The 19,868-nt window shown below is 38.8% G+C and overlaps 1 protein-coding gene and 1 long non-coding RNA gene across 7 annotated transcripts in view; one reads left to right on the top strand and one right to left on the bottom strand.

Annotated features, from left to right (window-relative positions):
- Nucleotides 1-19,868, top strand: part of LOC124296964 (uncharacterized) — a 181,690-nt gene that overhangs the window by 144,025 nt on the left and 17,797 nt on the right. The window lies entirely within an intron of this gene.
- On the bottom strand, nucleotides 1,660-19,489 carry LOC124296955 (ATP-binding cassette sub-family G member 1). 6 transcript variants are annotated; one of them, XM_046747447.1, is made up of 10 exons: nucleotides 19,471-19,489; nucleotides 9,699-10,152; nucleotides 6,655-6,772; nucleotides 5,526-5,721; nucleotides 5,266-5,413; nucleotides 4,542-4,781; nucleotides 3,725-3,844; nucleotides 3,367-3,639; nucleotides 3,041-3,297; nucleotides 1,660-2,794 (listed from the first exon to the last, which is right to left on the bottom strand). In XM_046747447.1, exons 2-10 carry the CDS (start codon nucleotides 9,919-9,921, stop codon nucleotides 2,456-2,458), a joined length of 1,914 nt encoding a protein of 637 aa, XP_046603403.1. In that variant the 5' UTR covers nucleotides 9,922-10,152; nucleotides 19,471-19,489; the 3' UTR covers nucleotides 1,660-2,455. The 6 variants fall into 6 exon arrangements, with proteins under 6 accessions (XP_046603403.1, XP_046603397.1, XP_046603399.1 ...); XM_046747441.1 differs by lacking the exon at nucleotides 19,471-19,489 and adding an exon at nucleotides 16,034-16,410; XM_046747443.1 differs by lacking the exon at nucleotides 19,471-19,489 and adding an exon at nucleotides 13,450-13,547.

Genomic DNA, 19,868 nt, shown 5'->3' on the forward strand with positions numbered 1-19,868 from the left:
AAGTTTGTGACCGAAACGCCTAGTATCACATTTCTATCGCTGTGCATGCGAAAAGCATAATACCCGAATATTGCGTTTTGTTTCTTGAATGTATTGCGTACTGGATGATCCACGTGAAATTGACATATCAAAATTTTTGTTACTTCAGCAAATAAAAAAGTTATTTCGACTCATTCTCAGTGTAAAACAATGCAATTATTCGTGGGCTGAATAAAAAATAATTCGAGTTTTAACGTGTAGATGTCACGTATAAATAGCCCTGTTATGCAGCAGCATTTTTATTACTGCGAATCACTTTCTATGATAATCGCTGCCATAATTAGCTTACCGACTTCAAAGAAATAAATTTTTACCATATTTGATTCTTTTGTTTAGAAAACGAACAGCTATACATTTTTCATTTCATATATTCTGACGGCAGTTAATGCCTTGAAGCACAGAGAGTTTTTGTAACTGTTTAGTTACTCAAAAGTAACTTATTTCGCTTGAAAAGTATATTTTTTTATATTTTTAACTTTTGGTATCACTGACTGCCCTGGATTGCCCATTGTAGCAAGACCTTTGCGTAAATGAACGCAACTCGCATTTTCAATTCTGCCGTACATTAGTAGATTCTTTTAAACATACCTTCAATATTTGTTGGATATCTGCAATTGCTGCACATATCACTTTTGTCGAAATTATCCGTTTCGAAAGAGTAGGTAAGCAAATTCTGATCGAAACGATTCGTTGCCACAATTTTACAGAGCTCATGGCACTCGTCTGACAAGCGCAATTTTAATCGAGCCACCGATTCCAATCGCTTGTGGCGTTACGGTGCAAAGTTACAGTTCAACATTAATAATTAACCACCTTGCGCGCAAAGTAGAAATGAAATTTTGAAAAATTGAATGGGATACAAATAGTGACGGAATGCAAATTTCGGATCAATGATTGGTACTTGCAACAACACGTTTACTTTCACTTCTCGCAACTTAACACGATCGAAATTTTAATGTCGATAAAGAGTATCAATTATTTACCACCGCTAATATCGGCACGATACTTATCGACCGCGCCGAACCGTTGAAATGACGGTCACTAACTTATCGACCAGGCTCTTGATCGAATCTAAAAGATCCATAAGCTACATGGTGTTGCGCTCTGTTAAATGTTTCTGAAAGGTTGTACTTTGAAGCGTAACTAAACAGCACCGAGCGGTCACAACGTCCAGTGGACTTGACCTTACAATTGCTTTCACTTTCAAATGATTATAAGTTCGTCCGTTAAGGTCTATTTTTATCTTCCTCGTATTTCCGGTTTGCTGCAAATTATCGTAAAAAATTACGCACTCACGCCGCGAATGAATAAATCTTTATATCTGCACGTACCATTTAACTTTCAGATATCCAATTTCACTTTCCGTCAATTTTTAAGTATACAAGACGTAAGGATGCCAATGAGATTCGTTTACCATCTAAACAACATTTTCGTGCATGCGTATTCGTTCGGGAGAAAACTATCTGCTTTGAATACAGAGCTGGGACTTACTGACTGAGGAAAGCAGCAGAATACATTACAATATTGTCAAACGAAAGTCTTGCGCGTCATGCGGATGCTCATGTCTTTTTTTCTAACGAGTCCATTTTTTGATTATAATGTATAAGATTGACCAGCGAAAACTTTTGTAATAATTTAATTTCATTATATTTTAATAATATGCGAACAATACAAAAATACGTAAATCAACGCCTTCGTTTGAATTTTGGATTATCATAAATTTATCTCGCTATCACAATATATGCCTACAAATCGAGGAACGCATCACCCTGTAAAATTTCTCACTTCTTTACCTCGCGAAAAAATGCACAACTTATGAATTGTAATCTATGCACGGTGATGTTATGCTTATACGATAGAACTATAGGATAAGAAATAGTTTTTAAAGCACTTGAGTGGTTCTCACAACTAGTATCTTACTGTTAACCTAGCGATCTCTGTTATATCAATAATATTCACACGATATGTAATCGCCGCTGCGTCGATAATAATTACGATCATTTGTCAATTAGAAAAACAGCTCTCTTTACTTGCTGAAAAATCGCAACGATCATACGCGAAAGAAAATAATATATAATGAAATTCCAATTGAATATCTAGTATTTCGATGCAATCCTTTGACACGGATTAGACCAACTTTGCCAATAAGATTTTTAACCGGTGTGGTATCAGAAATTGATGTACTATGACAACGATCATTATGAAAATACTTGCACGTTATACATTATACAAATATTTCTTCGTAAGCCACGATTGGAGAATTATCCTGAATCGAGGTCATCGTGTCACTTATTCCGTTCGAAATGATTTCAAATTATAAAAACTCATCTCGTCAAACATAAAACAACGTAGAATAGAAGAACTCCTGTGAAGTATCGACTGAAATCAAAGCCATATATTATGCGCATAACAGTTCTTATCTCCGGTTTAACTTGCACCACAAAGCACTAGCCGTGAGCAAGTGCATCAACACGCCAATTACGACTATAAGTACAAAATTGTTGACAACGTTTGTGTCGTTGATTTCCATTTCGTTGAGAAATATGTTGGGCTTCTGATAATGACAGTAAATGTCGTCGCAGCTCAAGTCTTTTCTTCCGAAACCGTAAACAGTGTACAAGAGACTGTGAAATCCGGCTCTGAAGTAGGATATGTGAAAGATCCAACGGAAGTAAGACGGCGTGTCCATGTAGCGTATGCAGAAACCGAAGACCGAAAAGAGCACTGCAATTATGGGCCCGGCGAACACGGCAATCTGGAACACAAGAATACATCCAGTTACCTCTCACATTTGCTGCTTTGAAAACGGACGTAGGCTGGGACCGGCGGTGAAGAGTCGATTGGTGCAATGGCACTTTAAAGAGCGAGTGAAAGGAAGAGGCTGAATCAAGACAAGGATTTGAAAGTGGAGAGATTTTTTTTTCTGCAGAAAAAAAAATCGTACACTTGAATTTACACTCGTGAAAGACAAGATTAATCGAAATTGTTAATTCGACTTTACCCTGACTGGCGTCGTTGCTCCGATAAAGAAGCCCCAGGCCTGAGCAGTAAGGCTCGCAGCTATGCTGACGACCAGAAAGGACAAAATTCGGTGCGACTCAATCGGTTGGCCTGTGAGCCAGTAGCTGACTGCCAAATAAGTGGCAGCACACGCGGCCTGAAAAGGTACCTCGAACATCAAGGTACTGATGTAGTACGGAGCGAGTCGGTACCATCGGTTGAAGTGCTCCCTCGTGAGTATCTGCATCTCCAATGGAACTGAAAGCCCAATACACGATTAACTTCGTCTCGAAGAGTTCGTCGATTGGCAGCTTCAGGTATACTCACAAGCTAAGGTAACAGCCATCTTCCCCGTGTATACGATCAGCAGCAATGATCCGTAGAGGTATGCGTAGTTGGCGAGAACGCCGTTGGCTCGATAACCGCTTCCTCTGTAGAGGTAGCCAAATATCACGCCGATAAATAAATGACACAGCAATCGTACGACCAGTAAATTATAATCCCTCTTGATGCAGAGCAGTTTACGTCTGTACAGGAGAAAACACTGGGCGAGAAAGCCAGCCGGGGGTGGCGGCTCCTTGGTAACTGGTGTTGGAACAACTGAAAGTGGGTAGTGAAGACGTTAGTAGTGGCACTGCGACGTTGAAAGGTAAAAGCTACCACAAATATTGTTCGTTATACTCACTTTCAGCATTAGGCTTGGAGTCCGTGATTGCTGGTTTTTTGTAATCCCAAGACGACTGGTTCACTGCCATCGCTAAACTGTCCACCGTAATACCATACTCGCCAATCGCCACCTCCATCACTGAAAAGAAACGAGAAATTCCTCGCTAAACTTCATCTCAACCAATTGTTTTGCCTTTTTTCAAACGACCGGTCGCAAGTTCTTTTCGAATAGGTTATTTTTTTCCAAAGTTCTTACGGACAGCTGTTGGTTGGTAATAAAAATTCATCAAAGCAAAAAGATTTGTGAAACGTATTGCGTCCCAGATGGTGTTCTGTTGTAGAATGAAATTGCGCGTAGTCATGACAGGAGATTGGCATAAAACTCTTGAGTCATAAATTGAAAGGCAAAGACTGCAACAACGGGGTACTTAAAACGCAAATTGAAGTGTGTGTAACTATTGCGTACACGTAGTGTGGCACAAAAGGAAGTTGCAATAAACGTAATTTGAATCCTGTTACTTTTTAATTGCTCCGCTACGTGCATGAACGTAGTCTGGTTCGACTGAATTCTGTATTCCACAGTGTTACATTACACGAACTTTGTATCTAATGACCGAGGCAAAAAACATCGACATTTTTTACGTACAGAAAAATTTTTATCGATGTCAGGTAAATTCCGTAAACAAGAAATAAATTTCCACAGTGAAATCATCGCGGTGCTATATTATCCAACACAAGTTAGCTATTATCAGCAAACGTGATCGGGTCAAGTAACGGATACCTAGAATACCTACGGTCAGATATTTCTACTTGTAGGTATGAACAGTTATACTTACAAAAATCGGCGGGGTTGTGATAAGACGGACACTGTGCTCCGATGGAGGAGAGATGAGGTACCAAACATTGAACCGGTCCCCTGTAAATACACTGGCCGTCGGAGAGAGCGTAAAGAGAATCGAACATCTCAAACTGTAACGCGCTCGGCTGGTGAATTGTGCAAATCACCGTGCGCTTCTCCACTTTGGCCAACCTTTGCAAAAGCGCTATGCACTGGCTGCACGATGCCGAATCGAGACCTGGGAAATACAAGGATTTCACTCGTAATTGGAAAATTAAACAAACTCGATTTCTATGATACACGGAGAGAAGAAGAAGAGCAGATTTTACTCAAAACTGCAAGAAAATAGGGACACATCAGGGTTTTCGGCTAAAAATATCAATGTCAACTATATTTTTTATTACAAACGTAGCAGATTTTACTCTGCACGCGATGGTTTTCACTGATTCTAGATCAATTTCTGCGTTTGCGAAGTATATTTTACCAAAAAAACCTAAAGTGTCCCTTTTTTCCTACAGTTTTAAGTAAAATCTACGTTTTTATCCTCTCCGTGTAATTAAAATAACTTTCCTTTTCTCTTATAAGCAGTGGTATTCTCGTACGAGAGTGTCAATTATCAATGTCACTTCTCGACTCTCACAATGCGCTTAAACAAACATGTAGCTGATAATCAGAGGACCAATTTATTGGCCAATAATAAAATTAACGAAATACTTCGTTACCTGTTGTAGGTTCGTCGAGAAAGATTACCGGGGGATTGCTGAGAAGTTCAAGGGCTATGTCAAGCCTCTTTTTCTGCCCACCGGACAGCCGACCGCAAAGTGTTTCGTAGCAGTGGTTCAGGCCAAGCATTTCGAGAAGCTCTAATACCTGGAATGAAAATGAGATTGAAGAATTTTTCGGTTTCAGGTCAAGGGTTACTGTGACTATCGGACATGGAAGAATTGAACCATGAAGTTTTCGACGATGAAAATGAACCAACCTGCGTGTGCTTGTAAGCCGAGCTGATTGTGTAGCCAAGTTTGAGATGCGCTGCTAGGCTCATTGCCTCTCCAGCCGTTAAACCTGCGCGAAGATGCGAGTCCTGTTGGATGTAGCAGGAAGTTCGTCGCCATCTCTCACTGTGAGCGACGCGCACCCTTCCGTTCACCAAAATTTCACCCGCCGCACCATGAACGCTGAAGATAAACGTGATTGAATGAAAATCAGTGTCAGTGAAAAAATCAAATGTAACGCTCTGTTGTACAAAATTCATTCTACGAACGAAGAGTTTAATTGCAAAATATAGGAGGAACTACATGTATGATGGATCACACGAACGTGGAAATGCAAAAACTTCACTTTAAGGTGAAACTTGGAATGGAATGTACAAGCAATGGTGGGCAATTATGACTTAAAAAATTCGCAACCCGTGCGGTTGTCATTTCTTATTGTTAATAGCACTTTCACCGGTGCGATTTGAGCCGGCATCATTCGGCGACGGTATTTTAACCAGGACAAGCAACAGTACACCGTAAGATAGCTAGTAGAAAGCGGACAAGTAGGCCGCAAATCATCGCTCTTTACGACAGCAGTATGTCGATTACATGCGGAATATTTACGGTTGAGACAACCGAAAGGTACAATTGATCATTAAAACGTCACTCTCAGTGTTCCTAATTCTATGCCCAAAGCCTGGGGGATACGAAAATGACATGTGGATGATTACATGCCTTTATTACATCATCAGGTGATGTTTCCACTTCCTGTCGCAGGAGAATTACCTGCCCGTAAACATGCAATCCGTAGTAATTTACAATGCCTCGCTAATTGCAACTCGGTTTTGGGCAAACCTCTGCAGATGCATTCAGGATGTACACACGATTTGAAAAACAATGGAAGTTCTATCGCGAGTCATTGTCATCTCGAGAACAGTCTGAAGGCTGATTATAAAAAAACTCACGATGAGGTAATTGTAAATGAAATTAACTTTAAACAAGAACTGATAACCTTTAAAATCGTACGTGACATTCAGCGAGTGGCTTCTAATTGAGCGTTATTAAATCGTGCATTAAATAATCCACACACATGTTTATCCAACTTACTCATCGGTACTGCAAGTCAATACTCACTTGAAGCCGGCAAGCACGTTCAACAATGTTGATTTTCCGGCACCCGACGGACCCATAATTGCAGCCAATTCCCCGGCTCTGAATTCACCGCTGACGCCGTGAAGGATTTCTTTCGTTACTGCAAGAAATCACACATATTCATACGGATGAGAAAAAAAGAAGCCAGAATGTGTTTACCTTTAGGCTAAACATGCATTCGGTTGGTCCTGATCGTAAAAAGTAACACCCTAATCATTATTTGTTGTGATAATGGAAAACTATTTATCCCTGAATCGACATGCCTGATATCGAGATTAGTATTTTTTACTCTTGCAAGGCTGGTTTCTCTGTCATCTTACGCAAGAGAGTTTGGATTTGAATTACACGCGCAATGGCATGCAGTCGTTGCGCTATTGACTGATTAAAGTGTTTTTGCAAGCTGAGAAACGGCCACGGAAAATAACGTATAATACAGAAATCGTATTTCCCGTAAACGATCGTCTGAATGCCGTTTAAAGCTTACGAGCAATAATGTGCTTGTGAAATCATTGCCATTACGTTATAAAAAACCACAGCGTAATTCTTGTAGGTGATAAGAAAACCGACGATGGATGGAAGAATTTCAGGAAAGCCACGCTGTGCTTTATATTGTCGAGTAATTGGAACCTGAACGGACCAAAGTCCACGTGACAAAAATTGCAATCATAAATCTATTGCGCAGCAAATTTAATATTACGTATACAAATTAGTCAGCGGCTAAAATGCCAAAGGTCGTCTTCTCTCGTGAACTGAAAAAAAAAACAAAAAAAAAAAAAAAATAATCCGACACGCTTCCAACAGAAATCTGTGAATCTTGTTATTATATATTCAATGTCAGTTTGCACGCAAGTTCTTGACATCGGGCTTGTTTAGCAATTACACGCTTACTAGTGTCGTGCATGTGCGTGCATACTTGTACAAGCTATGAAGTCTGAAGCTTGTTATTCAAGGCTAACTATATTCCTACGGTCAGTCTCCTAGCGAGTGACGCAGACTGGCGCATGCCGTTTGCCGTGAATTTTAAGACGCACATGGTGCGATATGTGAATGACCAGATATCTTGTGTGGCTAGCGTACACAACCGATACCGTTATTTCGTAGAATCCAAGGCGCCACGTGTTTATGGGACACACCCAGTGGCCCGGAATACCGGCAAAGATAAATACACAAATATTTATTATGTGTAGAATATGTATTGAAGTTGAACGGCGTTTCGGATCCTTATTGACAATTATTAGCACCTACTAATTGAGAGCTAGAAACGTTGATTCGTGCAATCGGTTCTACAAAAAAGAACATCGCAGCTCTTTGCCGTGCTTAACGATCATTAATGAGCGGCTAACGGCGAATAATATTTTATCCTTTTTCATTTAACGGAACCTGTAGTATCGAGAATAATAATTAGTAACTGGTTATCGAAGCTTACGCCTGCCAAAATGGTTCCGTTGAACGTAACACGTTCTACAGAATTTACGTGTCGAACAATAAAATCAACAAATAAACCAAGCGGCAACTGAGTTTTGCGTATCGGATATTGTGTATCAAGTGTTGTTTTATTGTGACAATGCGAAATATGAATAACGGAATTTTTGGCGATAGTAGTTTGAGAAGGTCAATAAACTCTGGTGAATCAGAGACGAAGGAAATATTTTTTTCATTTTTACGTTAAATTTTAATTTACAGAAACAAGTGTTTACGTTGCATTTATGACAATGAGCAATCGCCGACTGGAATAATTTATGAGGTTCTCTCCACACAACGTCAACACCATTATCGCAGAATCAGGTTTACACAGCTAATTATAATTGGGTTTACGATATTTTTGGTTTATTGTTTTACACCTTGTGGATATTTTCCAAGCTCAATAACATGGGAAACGTTGCGGTGGCAAGTGTTTTGACTAACTGTTCGTGTAAATAAACGACGATACGTAGAGGTGAGAATTTGTTGCTTCTAGTTACAGAACACCTGTGTAGATATCTCTGAATGATATTTAATAACGGGGCAAAGAACTGATCGTGAACCTAGTTTCAATTTCAATTACCTGATTCACGGGGTCTCAGATTTATCGCGCAATGTGTACTTTGAGAACTTCACAGGAATCGATTTGTATCTATAACACAGAATTTAAGTTTGACACAGATTCGTCGTTTTTGATCAACCTGCCAGATTGGTTATGATTTGTATTACTAATTAACTTGGGATCATTGACAAAAAGATCAAATAAGTGGTAAAGCTTCCTAAATAAAAGTACATTCTGGGAAAAATTTTTCTGACTGACAAACGTATAGGAAAATTTCGTATGAACTTTCCTCACGAGGCTGAAGTTAGTAACGTTCAAGGAATTGACTTTTCAAAATAAGGGTATAGTTTTTTTTTTTTGTCAGGGTTTACTAAATTTCGGACAACGTTAAAGGTGCGAAGTAACGATTTTTCCGAAACACGCATCGTTAAAGTATCGTTTGCATCGTTAAAGTATCGTTACTAACTGTATCCCTATCCTTCCTCCGTGCATGTAAATTTAGTATGACAAACTATGACTGTTTTTCATTGAAAACCAAGCACGTGTTGACATCTACGTAACGTCCCATTAAATTGACGGAAAATGAATAATGCATCGATTCTTCGGCAAACGACTGCGCTGACGCAATGAAGAAAAAACGATTTGAAAAACAGGAAGAAACAAGAAGATAAAAATTTAATATTGAATAATATGAGAACTTGATTATTTTGAACCGCACTCAAAGATGAAGTATTTAATTTCCTCTATCCGTGCTGTGAAAATTGGATGGTGTCGAACATTGCTGCAATTAAACGTTGCGCAAGAACGAAATAACGAACGGAATGGACGAAAAATTGCTGGAGGAGCAGCGATGATGCGATTGAATTATAGTTTGAATTGCGTTACACTCCGTTGCGCATTTTAAAATGTATGTAAAAGTTACGTAAGGCTGCAACGCGCATACACAACAAGACTCAGGCATAATGTGAAACTTGAAAATAATCAGGATTATTCATTTTCTTACCTGGAATCACGTTCCGAACATTCCACTCTTTCACTTCGTATCTGACGTTCTTGAATGCCAAGTCAACTTCGGGTCGTTTCGGAAAGGAATGTTTCTCCTGGATGAGATAATTGTTATTACTCGAATGATGAACTCGCACATTCTCGTTACTTCCATCCTCGCCCTGGCAACAACTCAGCGCCGATTTTGCTGGCGAACACTGTGGCAAATTTACGCTTGCCATACTGTTCGATTAGATTTGTGAAACACGTGTCAATTTGTAAATATTTTTTACGTCTACTCTTCGCGGTTTGCAACACAATGCTGTGACGAACCGCTTTGAGCAAGCATTGCTCTTTCAGCAAACCGAATCCTTCTCTGATACTGTAATTATTTTTTTCTTATCCTCTCACGACACTGTACGAAAGGATTATATCCACTGGTAAAGGCAGTTGTTCGCTCGATCTTTCCGTATCTGGAACATAGGAAACCACGAAAACGCGATAATAATAATTATTCATATACATTCCAGGGAAAAAAACGTTCTTATGTGATCGGACGTATGAAATCATACTTCGGTTTTGACCTGATAAAATTACACGCGTACAATTTTACAAAACTTGTTACATTCTTGTATAATTTTGTAATATTTTATCCAAATTTATGAAATCATACAAAATTACATCAAACTTACATTTCTTCAATGTTTTGTATGATTCTGTAAGATTTTATGAAGTTGGATGAAATTATTTAAATTTATTCAAACTTATATAACTTTATAATGTCAAATTCGAAAGATAATTTAATATCAATTTATCCGTTCATATAAAAACATATCTTTCCGAGTAGATAAAAATTGAGAGTGTCAATGAACCCTTCAATTAGCACCAGCCTTGGTGTTTCGTGCTTCATTAACACTAAAGTATAAATTTTATACATTCAACACAACGCAAAAAAAAAAAGAACCGAGGCACGATTAGAGGTGTCGAATGGCAATAGCGTAAATGGTATTGATAAATATCTTAAACAGACCAAATACAACTGACAATGAATTGCTCGCAGTTACTCTGCGTGGATTGAATATTTTCTCAATCCCATGCAGTACCGTACCTAGAAATGTATCTTATAAGTGAATTATACCCCCTTGGACCAGCCCCTTTATGCATCGGCAACTGGTAAACTGATTCTGAGCCAATTTACGGTTGGAGCAACTTTCTTCTCAACCTGGAAAATCCCTGACTTTCCAAACGAATGAAACGGAAACACAACGAATATTCGCACGGTGCGAAAACTTTTGGATTACACGTAATGCAGACCTCGTAAAATACCAGCAAAAAATTTGGATGCTACGTATAACGAACCATCTGTGAATCTCTTTTTTTCCCCGCGTTCATCCGAAAGGTTATCGCTAACTTTCCTTTTTAAAAATTTACACATCGCCGTCCGTGTAACTCGGTAGACGTTCTTTCTACCGCTTTTAGCTTAATGATGTGTCGAGAGGTTGGTCAGCGCTTCTCAGGGGCAGGGGGTTAGAGGGGCGAACATATGCTTATACACGGGGTCGACCGATGGTTCTCTAAACGTCGTTATCGACAAATAAAAATTAAAAAAAACTTCGACGTAAAGATTTTCGACAAATTACCAACGCAACATGCATCGTTTGTCATCTAATCACTTTTTGCAAATGAACCGAACTGTATTACGCTGTTATATAATTCCGAAAAAGTATTTTATCAGCATTCGCACGAGGATTATGTGTGAAACCTTGCGCAAGACGCTTTATATTTTTTACTGCTTTTCGCAAACGATACAGACAAAATTCTTCATACTTTACGAACGTCTTCTTAAAAGTTCCATTTACCATTTAGAAAGTTTTTCATTTAGATGCCTACATTTTTTGTCTCTGATTTTGACGTTAAGCGGAACGTAACGATATAAGCGTCCGTTTATAAAAAGCACAACTTCGATTATCAATTACTCAAAATCTATGTAGACCATTTGACTGAGGTTTTGCATAGTGAGGTAATTAATATCAGTCAATATTGTGTAAAAACTTGAGTCGCGCGACTACATTTCAAAAACAATTTTCTCACCAACCTCCGTAACGTACCAGTAAGTTACAATTCATGATTTGCTGTAGTTTCAAGAACATGTTTGGGTTCTGCGTGTCAAGTCACGGTTCAGAACTTCCGTTTAAACAAATCTAACAGACGATACAAAGATCTACCTCAATGTGAATAATGAACATTTATTTATCGAATTATGTGTCTCCGTCCACAGCCCTTGACTGACTGAAATCGAGGATTGGCATAGCGATGTCAGTACTAATAATGAGGAAAACTTCCAGTGTACGGAGTGAACTCAATTCATCATAAATATCTTGTGTACCATATGCCATTCCTCCGCAGTGTCTGATAAACCATTATCTTTTAGCTCGAGAAATTACTTTTCATTGAACTGTTCATGGAATATAAATATCCAAGGTCTGACTGTCAGTCTGATCTCACATCAATTGTAAAAACTGACCACTGTGAACTAAAAGTGTCAAGGATTTATTGTCGCTCAAATATTAACTAAATTAACCAGATTTTAATGAGAGGATATTTCGAATCAATTCCAAACAAGCTTATGTAAAGTTAAAAAAAAAGGAGTAAGTATAGCAGTGTTCGTCGTTAAAGCGAAAAAAGATGAGGATGAAAAACACGATCTACTCGAAACGCGATCAAGGCCGTCGCTTCATCTCTACGCGTCAAGGTCTTGCGGCGTACATCAACGACGGTCAAGGTAAAATCGGCCAGAAATCCTAGCACAAATTTGCACAAATCTCCGACCTAACGCCGGTCACTTCGGTACGATCGGTATAAAGTAATCCATACTTGACGTACGCTGAGTACGTTGTTTCCATACCGGGGAAAAGTAGCGAATTGTTACACTGAGAAAAATTTCATTCGTTACAGTAGATAGAAAAATTCGGTAAAACAAGTATCGTTTAAAAAACTGTTTGAATATTGTTGGAATTACGAAAAACGAGGTACGCCTAACCATTTTGCGCTATCGTTGATCCTTTTTTGGCAATTGCAACGTAAAATCAGTTTGTTCGGTTGACTCTACTTTTTTAGTTAAATAAGGCTTTAACATCAATTTATCGTTGCACAAGCATTAAATTTCCGCAACAGTTACATGTAAATATAGCAACAGTGATCGTAATGAGAAAGAATAGTAACGGATACTAGACTATCTAATCTAATTTTCATTTTGCACCTAGAACTATGTTTTTCGATTGTGGTTAAAAAAAATGAAAATAGTTAACGACTGAGCGGTAACCGGAACTAAAAATTTCTCTCAGTGTAGGCGAAAACTAGAATGTAATCAAATTAAAAACGTCTTTTTTACTTTGAAAATTATTTCATTCGTCCCAGCGTCGTCCTGCACTGCGGTACGGACATGTTTTCATTTTACAGAATGTGAAAACTCACATCTCAGATTAATAGTGGTATCTAAATTGATTCGATACAACGAACTCCGTGGTAGAAAAAACGACAAACGGCTAGCTCTGCAGTTAGAACCAAAACCAACATGGCGACTGTAGGTAGGAAATATTTATCAGCAAACGCGTAGCTCAGCTAATTTTTCGACTGGATTATCCGGCTTGACAATGCACTTGATGCATCACTAGAAAATCGGTGTTCCTTGGTTATCGAACGTTGAGGATGTACTCGGAACGAACACCTGGGAACTCCGTCAAAAGCACCAACATCACAAACAAACTCACGTTACGATTATATCGCTCCTGTCACACAAGCTTAGGTTGGGTTCTCCTCGGCTCCGGGAGCTAGTGCGCAAGTTCTGTTTGAGTACGACTGACGGTCGCCAGTGTGTGGATTTGAAATAGCCTGGCATCCCGAAGCCGAATCGATCTTTTCTTCAATCATTTTCGCATGCCGTAGTCGCAAAAATGCACGACGATAGTCTGCAGCTTGACTCATCCAGCCGCCAATAAGAGGTTTCACGAGAATCGTACGAATCAAAGAATGTCTGCAACACCGTCATTTCGCGTTTTTTTGACCGAGGGAAGGAGTATTAAGAAAATACTTCAAACCCGTTGAATTTTACATACCGGTTGAACGACGCGTTCAGACCGAGAACAATAGAGGCGAGTTTTTCACGCTGCATCCGCTACACATATACCGTCAAACACATCGGAATTCCCGGCAAAGAAACTCGAATGCGTATCATGACACTAAAATTATACTCGGCAAGGCTGCGTTTTAACGGAATTTATTTCTCGCCTCACATGTAGCTTCGCATTATTCATTTATCGATTCACGCTTCCGCGAACAGCCGAAATAGGTACGCAAGTTAATCTTACGAATATAGCTTGTGGATTTTAGCCGACCTCCGGCTTGATCAACAGTTTGTTTTCATTGTTTACTTGCCATTTTTTCCATTGTACACATACAGTTTATGAACGTCCATAATCAGGCGTGGTAATCAGTAAAACAGCCTTGGTTTACACCGATACTGCATGCTTTTACTGAAACTACAAGTACCGATACTACAACGAATGATTTTGGTTGTTATTATTGTTATTTACGTGCAGAGAAAAACGGCGGTGGTTCGTTTTATTATTCAAAGAGCAGTAAATAACTCAGACAAAAGAAATAGAAAACATTTGTGACTGACATTCGATAATTTGCGACAAGTAAATTATTACACGAGGTACGAGCAATGCCATTCTTACTGTGTCCTTTCTATCCGTTTTTTTTTTTTTTTTACAGGAAACGCGAAGCATTCATTCTCACTAACTTGTAAGCAGGCATTGTTGTGTATTCATTCTTATTTGCTCACGAATTAAACGAACTTATTATACGTATATGCACACAAGGTCAGAAGACATATCCTGAATACTCAAAACGAATGTTGAATATTCTGTCATTAACGCCTGCAAGAATTTTGCGTCAAAAAATCTTTGACGTCACCGATGCAATTGTATATTAACAAGATACGCTGGAATTTATTTCGCACAAATGTTACGATAATAACAGTGAAGATGATAATTATTCCGAAGTTATCGATATCGAAATATACAATAAGTAATTGGACTTGATGCAGGGTAATGACGTGGGAACGATAATTAAGCCTAACGTATTTCCTACCGGATAATGGTACGTGGCATTATAACACAGTTGTTTCTTCCTTTGTCAGAGATTATAAATGACTAAGCATCGCGATGATTATCATCATCCAACTGTATGCGACAGACATTTACACAGGTCACGAGGATTAACTCACATTCAGAGTCGTGATACCGTGACGTGTGACGTAGGATAGGCGGGTCTTACACGGTTAAAATACGAGCTGAGAATTGCAAAGCGCGAGGATTCGTGCAGAATTTTGATCCTGTACGTTATAGAGACTCGAAAAGTTATTACAGTCCTGCAAACGCGATGGACACGCTACGATGTTTAATTGGAACCTAATGACTTCAGACCGTTCTATCAATCCCCGCTGCACCGGACCTATTTTTAAGTTGAAAAATGCGATAATACGATAAAATGCAGTAAAAAATTACGTAAATTCAACGCTGCTCACTGTCAACGATTATCGCGATTATCGGCAAGGTCGTTGTATAGCAACAAATACATTGCAGAAGTCACGTAGTGACGTACTTTCGTTTATACCACGCACGAAACTGTCGGTAATGATCAGTCCAGGTGATAAAGCACGCCTCGAGATTACTGGTTGTGAAAATTTTCGCAATGGAATTAAAAATATCGACAGTCTTCTGTTTACCAATGTCCTCTTCGACTTTCGACGATGCTTCGACTTGCCGGTAGAGGTTGGCCCGGGATTTATCACTGAACACTGAATTTTCGACTAAAGCACAAATCTAGATAATATCAGTAAATAATTGATCTTGGAGCAAATGACCTACAGATTGATAGCGACTCGTAGTTCAAGAGCGAGTAAACGACAGTGATGCAAACAGTAATTATATTATATACATTTGCTCTTTGTTAATTACTACTAAAAACTGCGGTTATAACTCTCGTAGTAATTTCTGATGAAATAAACGAACCGATTAATCATTTGCCGAAGTGCAAGGTTCTCTAGTGACAGTTTTGAGCATCCACGGATGAACGGTTTAATAATATCAACTAACACTATCTCTCCATTATCGGTTGAAAAAAATGTCATTTGTTATTTTGCAAAGGATTTTTCATTGAACAGATATGAACATTGCGGTAGCGAATGAGAGGATGAGTACATCGAGACTCGTTCAGTCTTGAGAAAAGAAAGTTGATCACAACGACATGCGACGGATAAGTAAGAGTAAAATTTAATTCTGTACTTACGATATTCACAGTGCGTAAAATCTTTGTTCCGTAACCAGGATTCAATGATACTATTGTATTACACTTGTCGCAGTGAATTACACCAACGATAAAAAAAAACTTGAGAAACTTGATCGGCACCGAGTATCTACAACTTCTCGGTTTCACTTCTCAATTCGAACTGCGGCACTAGAAAAGTTTGCACGATTAACCAATAGGGGAATGGGCATGCTGCTCAAATTTCTCCCTCTACGATGGCATCGAGAGTCGCCTGAAACGCGGACTCGAAGTAAATACAATCTATGATTCTGACAATAAGCTTCGAGAACAAACAAGGGAAAATAACAGAGAATTTCCAAACGATTTTGCGATCTCTCGTCCACCGACACTTTAATGCCTCTTCTCTGCTCATCCCACCGTTTTTCATCGCGCCAAGTGGATCGCACATAGTGGGGAGGAGAAAGATATCAACGACAATCGCGGATAGTGACCATGGGTTTCGTATCTCGTGTTTCCGACCGTGGAAAGTTGACTCACGCCTCATTACGACTAGCGTAAAAACGCGTGATTATTATACCGTGCATAGCGGAATAAAATAATTGAACAGGCTTCTGCCGACTTGGAACACCTGTTACACCTAAGTAATTTACTTACAAATATGCACATCCATCGTCTAACGAGAATTAACACGCGTATTCAGGCGCGTGACGATCGGTTTAGCCAGATTTCTGCGTTTTTTACGTAAACGGCGACAGATTTACAGCCGCAAATATCGGTGGCCGGGTCGCGTAACTGATAATGTTGGAAGTTCGGAATTACATCCTTGCAATTGTAAGTTCGTTCTAAAAGTCCGAATTTAGTGGACAAAATTTATCACAGTACCGATATATTTACCCAACTTTGAATAGCGAAATACATGATATTCGTGTAATTACGGACCTGTTTTATCTTTGGAAGATAGGGAGGTTGAATATTGGTTAGAAACAAACGAAGCAGTCAATTTTACAAGGATTCGTTGGTATTGATCGAAAAAAACAAAAATCAATTAAACGGTGTATCTGAGTTTGTAAACTCCAAGGTTATCAATTATTTAAATGAAATAACACGAGACGCTCTTAGATCAAATGAAATATTAATTTCGTTCCTTAATTATCACTCTCGTTGCCTCAAACAGCATCAGTATTTTATGTTAACCGATGAAGTAATTTATCATATCTTCAGATTGATGTTTTTTATACAATTTCTTTGAATAAGCTACTCGATATCGTCAATGTCTAAATTTTTCAAGTAATAGGCTATCATACCGCGCTACAATTTCACAAAATCACGTGATATTTAAATTTCTCATTGGTCAAAACGGTATTTTGTACTTTTTACACTCCGCTTTAAAATCTCATTTGTAAAACACTCTATAGTCGGCGGGATATTTTCTTACCATTGTCTGGTAGTTTTTGATGAATTTCATTACGTTGCAGTTATATTCGCGACTCGTTGTCGGAGGATATCATCATTACCTGAAGGACGAATTCGCTGACACCGTTTTGGCATTGAAAATTGCGTATTTATCAAAGCTGAAAGATGCAACGAACATTACTTAATCGCCCAATGATGCATCAAGCGCATTATCGATCATCTACTGGGTTATATAACGTACTTTTGACAAATATAAACACCTTGGCACAGCGAACGCGGTTCAACTATTCGATAACATGTTTGTCTACGAAAATAATCAACCACGCTTCCGTATCATAGGTTTTCAGGTTTTTTCTTACCTTCATTTTTATTTTTATCGGATACCTGTATCGTAAGCAACTTGGATTTCGAAAGTATTGCTGTTGTCTTCTTACCCGTTTCCTAAGGGAAAATATTGCCGTAACACCATGCGTGCATAAGCACGTCACTTGTTATAAGTACCATTCTCGCGGACCTTGGACCATGTAAGTGTTCGGAAATAAATTTTCCTTCGATTCAGAAAGTTTTTTCCACGATTATAGAAATCTACATGTACCTACAAACATTCGTAGTTCCGTCTATTTTGAGTGAATATTTTCAACAGAAATATCAAAATTTCTTTAAGTGTTGCCCCACATTTCAGCCGCGTCGTATTATAGGAAAATCCCGATATTGACGCACCTATAACATGCTTATTAAATTATTTTTGTTATTTTGTTTGTCTGCTACCGACAGTCTCACCGTAGCCTGAACTGTTTGAACTTTGATCGGCATAAATATAAATACAATCAGGATGAACTTGAACTTCGTATATCAGTGAAAAGTAAAGCGTGACAGGATCATCAAAAATCCGCCTCGTTTTATCTTCGGCACATTCAGCAAAAATTTCTGTAATTATTTGCTCTTTTTCTACGCAGAATACGGCGATGTTTCGTCAAGCTACATACTTGGGATGTATTGAAAGAACACCAGTCACGAGTCAAGATCGAGGCGATATGTTACCCTCGAAAGATCAAGGAAAGGAACCCAGATAACAAATATCCGCGGAAAATCGGCAGCAAAAGAACAACAACGGTTGCAAAGCATTGCCAGCAATACTGCACTGAACAAAATTCATTTGTTACAGTAACTAGAAAAATTCATAAAACAAGTATCGTTTAAAAAATTGTTTGAATATTGTTGTAATTATGAAAAACGAGGTACGCCCAACCATTTTGCGCTATCGTCGATCCTTTTTTGGCAATGACAACGCAAAATCAGTTTGTTCGGTTTACTCTACCTTTTAAGTTAAATAAGGCTTCAACGTCAATTCATTGTTGCACAAGCATTGAATTTTCGCAACAGTCGAGGGAAAATCTAGTAACAGTGATCGTAATGAGAAAGAATAGTAACATATACTAGACTTTTAGGTAACAGCTATAAAACTAATTTTCATTTTCTACCTAGGACTATATTTTTCGATTGTGGTAAGGACTGCGCTGTAACCGAAACTAAAAATTTCTCTTATCAGTGTGGAACAAGGTGTGTCCTCAATTGCCATCAAAAATCGAACAAATCATTCTAAGCCAAAGTTTTCACCAAAATATTTGCTGAACGCAAGCAAGTCTTGCCGAGCATCAGAGAATAACAAATAAAAATATCGATACAATTTTGCTGGAGAAAAATTGTTTCGCAATAATTTTCGGTAAAAACGCAACGACAATTGCGGCTAGTGAAGCAGACTTTTTGCACATACACACTTTGTTATGTGGGAACACGCCCACGAACTGCCGTTAACCGAGAAGAAGGACGCGAGTTAATTACTCGCTCATATTACAAAGTGCCGTTATTTCGATCCTGGTCGTTCTAGATCGAACACGTCAATGACCACCGGCAATTGGTTGGGAAAATCGGCACACAAAACACGGGCTTAAAGCATGTACCGTTCAGTCCCAAGAGGCTGGTCCCGGTCTTATTTACAATCACAATCATCCAGCAAAAGAAAAAAAGAAGATAGGTGTGATTACCTGGTGCGATGTCAATCGTGTTTATTTAATTGAAATTTTCATTGATGATAACCGTTCGTTTTCACTAACGTGAAATATTAATTACACGAGAGATGTAACACCGAGGAATTAGTCACACGATTTTAAAACGATTCTTAACGATAGACATTTCGAGGTACTTCCTCGGTAGAGTCTCGGAACATTGTGCGCTATTGTGAACTCTTCAGAGACGTCTGGAAGGAACTTGAAAATAACGTACCGCTACTCGGTATCGAGAGAATGCCATGAGCCTCTGAAGGTGAAAAAAGAGAACTCTGGCATCCACGGTGTAGATAGAGAGTGCATGTCGTGTTATATAGGTCAATGAACACTCGACGCAAAACTGTTGCGTGTACTGGATTAAGTTTTTTCAGTAAAAG

Source organism: Neodiprion virginianus, chromosome 2 (assembly GCF_021901495.1).
Source record: "Neodiprion virginianus isolate iyNeoVirg1 chromosome 2, iyNeoVirg1.1, whole genome shotgun sequence".
NCBI classification, from domain to species: domain Eukaryota; kingdom Metazoa; phylum Arthropoda; class Insecta; order Hymenoptera; family Diprionidae; genus Neodiprion; species Neodiprion virginianus.